The 9,270-nt window shown below is 55.6% G+C and overlaps 1 protein-coding gene across 2 annotated transcripts in view; it reads left to right on the top strand.

Annotated features, from left to right (window-relative positions):
• The first annotated feature begins 221 nt into the window (after nucleotides 1–221).
• Nucleotides 222–9,270, top strand: part of THBS2 (thrombospondin 2) — a 28,813-nt gene continuing 19,764 nt past the window's right edge. The window contains exons 1-5 of one of the 2 annotated variants that reach the window (XM_032485387.1): nucleotides 222–476; nucleotides 3,261–3,335; nucleotides 4,774–5,330; nucleotides 6,436–6,520; nucleotides 9,044–9,240. In XM_032485387.1, coding sequence (XP_032341278.1) covers nucleotides 3,284–3,335; nucleotides 4,774–5,330; nucleotides 6,436–6,520; nucleotides 9,044–9,240 — 891 coding nt within the window. In that variant the 5' untranslated portion in view covers nucleotides 222–476; nucleotides 3,261–3,283. Of the gene's footprint in view, nucleotides 477–691; nucleotides 1,113–3,260; nucleotides 3,336–4,773; nucleotides 5,331–6,435; nucleotides 6,521–9,043; nucleotides 9,241–9,270 lie in introns of those variants that run through there. The other variant, XM_032485388.1, reaches the window with a different exon arrangement.

Raw genomic sequence — 9,270 nt, 5'->3', positions numbered from 1 at the left:
AGTCAGGAAAAGCGAGGCCCCGTCGGTCTTGCCCTCGCTCATCTGGCCCCTCCTCTCTGGACCCTGGCCTCCGGCCAGAGCAGGGGCGGAGCCGGCAGGGGCGGGGCCGCAGCGGAACAGAGGCGGGGCCGGTACGGGGCGGGGCGGGGCGGAGCCGGGGGCGGGGCAGAGGCGGGGCCGGCACGGGGCGGGGCTGGACCGGACCCCGTGCCAGGTGCTCCCAGCGAATGCAGGACTGAGGGGAGTTATGTCACTGCTCCGAAGGAATGGGTCCAGAGCGCTCCCGCGTGTGTCTGACTGACAGCCCCACGCGGGGGTCGGGGCTTATAAAGGAGCGGCTGCCGCCCGGCCCGTGCGGAGCCCCGAGGCCGGCTCCTCTGCAGCGTGGGCCGGGTCTCCTCGCCCGCACGCTGGTCCTCCTGGACTCCGTCCCCAGCACTGAGACGGGCCGTCGCTGAAGCTTTTTCACATTCCAGGTAAGAGGTTTTTTTTTTTTTTTTTTAATTTACCAAATCATCTCATTGTACTTTAATTTTCAGAAAAGGCTCTTTCGAATCTAAGAGGGGAGAAGGGAAAAGTGCAAAGGGGACACTCTGTAAGGCGGGGGGGGGGGGGCGGCCTCTAGCAAGCCGAACCCACCAGCATCTAAGCAGCGGACTGTCTTTAGGTGGTCCTTGTGCTGCTTCGTCAGAGAACTGAGAGGAGTTTGTTCGCAGCGACTTTGCTGGGGCCGCCCGGGCGTTCGCGGCAGCTGACCGCTCGGTTCTTGCGACCTGAATGAATGACCCGCCTGGAGACCTGGGCAGGCGCTTCTATTTCTCAGCTCCGGGATGAGGTGTTTCCGCGTTGAAGTTTGTTGCTGAGGGGTGATCACGAGAAGGAAACTAGGAAAAACGCGCCTGAGAATGCGGGAAAATAACCAGAGAAGTGGAGACCGAGCTAAGCATTCACGGCTGGCAAGCGGTTTCGAACGCCTAGTGCATAACGCGTAGTAAGGCTGTGACGGGCGCTTCCACTGCCCGGGGCTCCAGCTGGCCTTCGCAGGCCGGGGGTAATATGCATACGAAAAGGTCGCCGGTAATCCGCCAGCGGGACGTCTGCGAGGGACGCGGGTTAGTCCGGGGGAAGGAGGCTGAGGCAGCGCGCGGGCCGGGGCTAAATCACCGCGCTCTTGGGGGCGGGCGGGCGGGCGGGCGCTACCCGCAGCGAAGTTACTGCTGCTTGGACTGCTGAGATCAAAAGAACTGCAAAAGAACTTCCCAGGTTCTAATGACATTCTGTTGCAGTAGGCTTTGGAGACCTTTCTTTTGGAAAACTCATGACCAGAAACATACACTAAATGTGTGACGTGAAGCGCAGGTTAGGAGAGCGTGTGTCCCGTCCCCCAGCGGGTGCTGCATGATGCCATGCGTGTCGCCATCTAACCCAGGGCGTGATGGCACTGTACCTTCTCTACCAGCGACACCTGACCTGCTGCCTTCTCGGTTGTCTCACGGATCCCGAGACAGACCCCTGTGGGGCGGGACCCTCACCCTCCTGTGACAAAAGGCCGAGTGGTCATGCTCTGTGAGGCGTCTGTTTTCGAATCGGAGCATGTGGTTTTGTTAGCAGCAGAGCTCCATACACACCCTTTAGGGTGATGGGAAGATGGGCCTCCAGAACTTGAAAATTCGTATTTTGGACAGAGCCTGTCTTTGCCAGAGCCAGTGGTCACTGCTGTCTGCAGGGCACAGAGGCACACATGTAGTCGAATGGGAAAAAGACACAAGGAAAGTGTCACAGACGTGCCTGTCCACTATTTACCCTTAAACCACATATGCAGGGCTCCCCGAGTGCCAAGTCCTACCCAGGGACCTTGCAAGTGTCTGCTCGTGCAGCTCGAGCCTCTGAAGAACCTCATGAGCAACGTCCTCACTGTCAGCGCTCCCGCACTGGGCAGCCGGGGACAGTGCACCCGCAGCCGGGACGGACGACCCTGTGCCCGGGGCTTGCTGGGCTTATTAGCCTTTTCAAACGCCAACTTGCTTGGTTCATTCTCACAATAACCCTCTGAGTAGGTAACTTAAATGATGCTTCTCATTCTGCAGAATAGGAAACTGAGACCAGAGAGGTTAAGTAAGTTTCCCCAAGTTGCATGGCAAGCGCCCAGTGGAGCAGCTCTGAGCTGGGCCAGCCGGGCTTGCCTGCTGTGCCCGCCGCCTCCTTGATGGGCACGTGGAAAACAGCCAAGTTCTGGACTTGCTGTGGGCTGATTGCACAGCAGGCGTCTGGAGCCCGGGGGGGGGGGGGCCCTGAGGGTCCTGCGTGGACACTGCTTCCCCTGGGGACGGTCCCCATCTCAGAAGGATGGGTAGTTCCAGTTTCCCAAATACTTCTGGAGAAGCAACTCCGTGAATTTTCGGTCAGGATCTTTGAAGCCCTAAACAAGGAGGGGTGAGGGTCCAGCTGAGTTTTGCCTCAGCAGGACAAGGGGTGTCCTGCTGCTGAGGGCCCTGGGGACACTTGCTCACTGGGGCGGCTCAGAGGCTGAGACCAGGGCGTGCAGAGGCCGCGCAGGGGTTAACAGAGGAGCGGGCATCTGGCCAGTCTCTGACTTCTGGTCCAGTGTCCGCGGAGCCTGCCAACTGAAAAGCCTCAAGAATGGAAAAACAGGCCTGCAGGAAAATAGAAAAGCAAAGTAAAAAGTGATTACTAAGTAGAATGCTATGTTTTTTGTAGTTGTGATCCACCAAACTAAGTTTACTTTAACTCACATACACTTGATATTTATTCTATTTAATTAAGTCACATGCACCCTTTTTTACTTGGCTGTTTGCACAAAATGCCTTCATAGTTTTTTTTTTTTCCCCCAGGCTGATATTTTTCTAAATTCAAACTTCCTGGGTTTATGTCCCAGCTACACTTCTCAGTAACAGCATTGCTCTGGGCAAGTACTTAACTCTTCTGATCCTCCACTTACCCATCTGTAAAATGGAGATGATAATATCGTATTTATATTTACCTCCTAGGTTAAGTAATGAGTATTTAGAATGTCACTAGCACAGTGCTAGTCAGCACGTGCTAGTCCGGTGAATACCAGCTGCAGTTATCTCATTTGAAAAACACATTTCTTATCTGGTTTTGACTTCCTACAAATCCATCTGTTTCTGATTTTTATATACCAGCTGTTTATAAGCGGTCCTATGAGTGTGATATCTAGATCTCCAACTAGAAGTTGCAGTTACGTGTCCACAAGTAACAGGGCTTTGTTTGGTCTGCAGGAGTCCCGCCGGGGAGGGGCAGGATGCTGTGGTCCCTGCTGCTGCTGGCCTCATGGGCCTGGTCCGGCGTTCAGGGTGAGTGTCGACACACCTCCAGGCATCTGGGCTCCCAGGATGAGGCCCACCTGCGGGATGAGGTTAAACAAAGGGGAGTTGTGGTTGGAGCCCTTCACCTGTTAGAACCTTCTTAATTTAGTTTAAAATAAATCTCCACTTATTTTTGAGTCTATAAGATAGGAAATTATTTATTTTCAGAAAATCCAGGTGTTAGCGAAAAATACCCTCCTATCTGGAGATTCAGTCTCTTGCTGGGCACTTTTTGCCTTTTTTTGTATGTGATGTTTACAATGTATTCAAGTATTTGGTGTTTTATAACTTCTTTTCCTCCCATTCTTTTTTTACTTAAAAATATGTTAAAAGGATTTTCCATCATGTTTATTTTCTTACATGAATTTTAATGATGGTATAATATTCCATAGAAGCTAAACCCTAATACTTATAGAGCAATTCCCTGTTATATTACTTTATTTTCACTGGTATAAATGATGCCACGCAGAATATTGTTGTGAATACATATGTCCTAGTATTCATGATTATATATGTAGGGTGAGCTCCTGAAGTAAAATTGTTGGGTCAAGGATTTTAATTATTTTAAGGATTTCTGATAGATGGCCAAATAGCTCTATTGACGGTGGTAAAATGACCACTTCTGTCAGCAACACTGTATATTATAATGCTTTAATTTGCCAAGTATTAGATGAAAAGTTACGCTTTATTTAAACATTCTGTTCAGAAAATTATTTAAAGTGTTACAATTTTGGTCAGGTCTGATAATCTCTCTCGCCGGTAGTCTCGATGGTGAATTAAAACCATTCACTTACGGACTTGGTTCCTGTCATCTCTCAGAGCCTTCCCTGCAGTGTGAACCATGAGTGACAGAACGTATTCTACAATAAGGGACACGGTTCCAGTCCGGTGATCTCTCTAAGAAAGCCACGTACAATATAGTTCCTTCCTAAAAACGCATCGAGGGCAAGGCTAGAGAGCCGTTCTCCGTAGGGTGCTTCTCTGGGCCAACAGGGGAGAGGGTGTCACACTTGAGTCTCATCTCCGGGACGGACGAGCAGGAGAGAGCAGGTGGCCCAGGGTCCTGGTCCGGGAGAACGTGGGGATGTGCCAGGCGTAACCCAGGCTGCTTCCTTCCTGGCGGAAGCCTGGCCGTGGGAAGAGTCAGCTGATCTGAACAGAGCGCTGGGTGCCTAGGCGGGTTTACCCCCGGCACCGCTCCCCAGAGGGTCAGGGATGCAGCTTGTGCTGTGGACGGGCAGCTGTCCTGGGGAGAGAGGGTAGCCCAGCTTTCATGAACCAAGGCCCTAGCATCCCCGAGGAGAAGGGAGGGGACGTGCCGTGTCCGCCTCCATAGGTGCTCCCGGGCAATGATGCTGGCGGCCTGGACTGAGGGAGCCCGTGCCTGCCGGGCTCCCCGTAACCTCCTGCTCTGCTTCCCGGGCAGCTGGAGACCAGGACGAGGACACCACCTTTGACCTCTTCAGCGCCAGCAACATCAACCGCAAGACCATCGGGGCCAAGCAGTTCCGGGGCCCGGACCCCCGTGTGCCCGCCTATCGCTTCGTCCGGTTTGACTACATCCCGCCGGTGGGCGCGGAGCATCTGGGCAGGATCGCCGAGGCCATGCGGCAGAAGGACGGCTTCTTCCTCACGGCCAGCCTGAAGCAGGACCGCAGGTCCCGGGGCACCCTGCTGGCCCTCGAGGGCCCCGGCGCCGCGCAGCGGCAGTTCGACATCATCTCCAACGGCCCCGCCGACACGCTGGACCTCACCTACTGGGTGGACGGCACCCAGCACGTCATCTCGCTGGAGGACGTGGGCCTGGCCGACTCCCAGTGGAAGAACATCACGGTGCAGGTGACCGGGGAGACCTACAGCCTGTACGTGGGCTGCGACCTGATGGACAGCTTCACGCTGGACCAGCCCTTCTACGAGCAGCTGAAGACAGAAAGGAGCAGGATGTACGTGGCCAAAGGCTCCGGCCGAGAGAGTCACTTCCGGGTAGGTCCGCGGGGCTCCTGGCGCCCGCCCCGCGCGCCGCCTTCAAGGGGGGCCGGCCCTGTCCTCGGAGGAGCGCCTCCCCGCCCCCCCGTGCACACGCACGGGCACCTGCCCCACCCACAGCCGGCTGCGCGTACAGTCACGCGCACGCGCACATGGGCTGTACACGCACGCACACGCGTGCACACATACTCGCGGACACGCTCACGTGCACACACAGCTTTCTGAACCAGGAGCAAGCAGAGCAGGCTGTCACAGGTGCACCTTCGTAGCTGCACAGGTTCTCGCTGGTTCCAGGCTGAAGGCTGAGCTGGTGAGCAGGGCATCAGCCCGAGGCCCCCTCCCAAAATCCAGCTCGGTGCTGACTGACAGGGCAGTCAGCCGCTGTGTCTTCCGAGGAAAGGGCTGAGGACGAGTGAGGGATGAGGTCGTGTGCGTCTCAGGGAAGATACTTCTGGGAAGAGCATCTGTCTCAGTGCAAGTGTTAGCCCCTCGAGGAGGGTTAGTAGCCGTTCTCCTCCGGATAAGCCTGAGCATCTTGGGAAATAAATGTATGTTTAAGCTCAGTTATTTCAGCGAAAGGCCTAGAGACGCACCCCAGTTGCTGAGTGGCTGCGGGGGTCTCCAGGAGGCTCCGGGCCCCGCGTGGTCGACCGCTGGCCGAGGGGAGCCCTTCACTCTCCCGGGGGAGGCCGGGTCTCACAGATACGCTGTCTGTCCTGGGACTGGACCAGGGCCCGGTTCCCGGGACGGACAGGCAGGCAGGGGCACCAGTCATCCTCAGAGTCCCCTGCAAGGACAGTACGGCCACCAGTGTCCACCTGGGCACGTCAGGAAGACAAGGTACCGTCTTCCGGGGCCCCTCCCCCATCTCTGAGAAAGGAGCACTTCCTTCCTTCCACGTGGACTTGTGTCTACAAAGCTTCAGAGCAACACCTACAGATACCCTGACACAAAGGGGCTTCAGACCTGCTGAGTGTGACAGCACAGAGGAAAGTCCTCCCTGATTTAAGATGACATCTCGTGTTTTTAAAACGTCATTTACTTTGACGCCCAACGTTTGACGTTTGTCCACCGCTGTCTCTCCCCTTGTTCCTCTTTGCAGGGTTTGCTGCAGAATGTCCACTTAGTTTTTGAAAATTCCGTGGAAGATGTTCTCAGCAAGAAAGGGTGTCAGCAGAGCCAGGGAGGTAGGTGTCTCGGCACCGTGTGTAGGATTCCACCTTGGATGGGCTTCTCCTACCGTGTGTGTGGGCGGGGGGGGGGGGCAGATGGGATTTAAGTAAACATTGGAATAAAGTGCCGATGTGGCCTTAAGTGAGTTAGCTGGTCAGCTTGACGTGCTGACATCCGAAAATGATAAATTGCTTGAAGGATTTCTTCTGAATATGTTTTAATTATCCAGTGTCATCCATTTCACATGCCAAAAAATAAATCCCTGGCATTTTAACATGATTTTACTTGTATGCCACCATTCCCGTCTATTCACGTGTGGAGGTCATCTTAACAGGCCAGCACCGCAGACACGTGTCGCACTTGGCTTGTGGAAGTTTTCTGTGCAATTCACAGCTGTTGACGCAGCCTTACTATGAAATGTACGCTGCTCGAATCACTGACAGATACTCCCACGCTGTCTGTTAATTGCATTTTGAAGTTACATCCAATCACGACTTGTCAGCATTTTCTTGAGCACTTAGGAAGGTCACTCTGCTGGGTTTTTTAGATGAAGTGTGTCACTTAATCTTCAAAACGCCTTTGAAGTGGGCACTTTCTTCACTTTACAAACAAAGCAGTGGAGGTGCCAGGAGGCCCCATAAGTCTCCAGGTGACAATCTGTGAGCAGCAGGGCCACCTCTCCCGACCCCCTACAGGGCCGAGTCCCCACAGAAAGGCTCTTACCTGTCCCGTGATCTCATTTTGTGATTTGCGTCCACTCAGATGGCTTCTTCGTGTCTCCTGGGAATTATGACAAGTGCAAATCGCTCTTTTATGGATCGTCATGTGAGGGCACGTGGATCTGATGTCTGTGAGGCACCAGTGGGGCTTTGCTGTCTAGCACTGGACCCCAAGCTGGGAGCGCTGGTCACAGGGTTCAGAGCCCCGGTGTCCTGAGGGTGGTGTCTCTGGAACGAGCCTGAGTCCTTCCATCCAAGGCCATCTGTCTTTCCATCCGCACGTCTTTCAACTGTTGATCAGTTGAGTTCCAGGAAGGAAAGAAGTTTGTTGTGGTTTTTGGCGAACTCTGCAGAGAGGAGGCTTTATAATACATCCTGTGACACATGCTCGCAGTCCCGAGTCCGAGACCGAGAGCTGCAGCTTGGGCCACGCCCCCTCCCGTACCGCCAGCTCTGCTCAGATGCCAAGATGGGTCCCTTTGCATTAGGTCACGGTCTCTTTAGGGGGCACAGTCATAAAAAAGCAGGAGCTCTGAGAAGGCTACGACAGTAAACTGACATCCGATGTCAGGTTCGGCTGGAGGCGGGGAAGAGCAGGGCGGTCCCGGCCCCGCTGGGGGAGGTGTCTTGGGTGTGAGCAAAGGCTGCGCATCCCCGGGTCGCCGGCACCGTGGGGAGGGCGCAGCCCCGTGACAGAGGAGAGGAGGTGGGGAGAAGGGAAGCCGCCCCAACCGCAGGCCTGTCCCAGCACCAGCCCTGGCCCCGTGCAGCCCACCGGCCTTGTATCTGACACCACGAACAAGGGGTGCCCGGCCTGCGTGAGCTCTCCCGGCTGTTGCAGAATTCTCGCTCACGTATTTGTCTGGTGAGTGACGTGCTTGTGTTCCTGTGGGTACACGCAGTTACAGGTCTGGTGGGTCTGACGGGCGCTCCCGCGATCTGTGGGAGCTGCACGGGTTCTAACCAAGCAGTGAAACCTCAGTGATAGAATGCCAGAGTGACAGCGGTCACCAGCCTTCACTCAGTAGTGGGGTGTCTCAGACAAGGCACGTGGCGGTCTCTGCAGAGAGGGGCTCGGGCCACATGTCAGTGACCCCACTTCTGCCCGTGCCCTAAACAGTTCTGTAATTTGTGGCATAGCTGCCCATGTCCCCTGACGAGGACCTCGGGGGCTCGTCCGATTTCTGGGGCAGTGAGATTCCGAACCCACGGTCAGGCTTCCACCCTGCATTTTGGTGGTCACACGAGGCCAGCAGAGAAACGACATGTCAAGGAGGAATCACTGAGCAAGACAACAGCCCCATGTGCCTCCCTGCAGGGCAAGGAGCCCACAGAACAGGGGTTCAGGGAGGAAGAGCCGGATAAAGGGAGAGCAGGGAGGGGTCATCGATCTGTGGAGAATACGTGGTTGGGACAGATTCTGGGGATGAAAATAAGGAGCTTGTTGTGGATAGTAGGTCATATAAATACACCTCTGAAGTGAGGCTGAAAACGAGAGCAGGAAACTGCCACGTCTAATTGGTTTGACCCCCACCCGCTGCCAGTGGGCATCTCTGAGGCCTTCTGCATCTTTCTCTCCCTGAGCTCTGCCCACAGGGTGGGTTCTGACGTAAAGTCTGTGGTGCTGGACCTAGGCGGAGCCCCGCCATGAAGGCGGGGCCGGGAGCGAGACCTCGGCTTCAGCTCTCCCCATTCATAATTTAGCCTGAGCCACTCGGGACAAGTGCCGTCCAGCCTCAGCTCCGGGCAGTGCCCCGCGAGGCCACCACGCTGTGGCCAGAGGCCGGTGGGCTCACTGTTTTCATGTCCTTCCTGCAGCCGAAGCCAACGCCATTAGCGAGGACACGGACACGCTGCACCTGAGCCCCCCGGGCTCCACGGAGTATGTGGGCCAGGGTGCGGAGAAGGCGCCAGAGGTGTGCGAGCACTCGTGCGAGGCCCTGGGCAGCATGATTAAGGAGCTGTCGGGGCTGCACGTCGTGGTGAACCAGCTCCAAGAGAACCTGCGGAGAGTGGTGGGTGCCAGGCAACCACGCCGCCCACAC

The sequence above is a fragment of the Camelus ferus genome, chromosome 8 (assembly GCF_009834535.1).
Source record: "Camelus ferus isolate YT-003-E chromosome 8, BCGSAC_Cfer_1.0, whole genome shotgun sequence".
NCBI classification, from domain to species: Eukaryota; Metazoa; Chordata; class Mammalia; order Artiodactyla; family Camelidae; genus Camelus; species Camelus ferus.
Note: the sequence above shows the minus strand (reverse complement) of the source record. Positions and strands in the feature narration are given on the sequence as shown.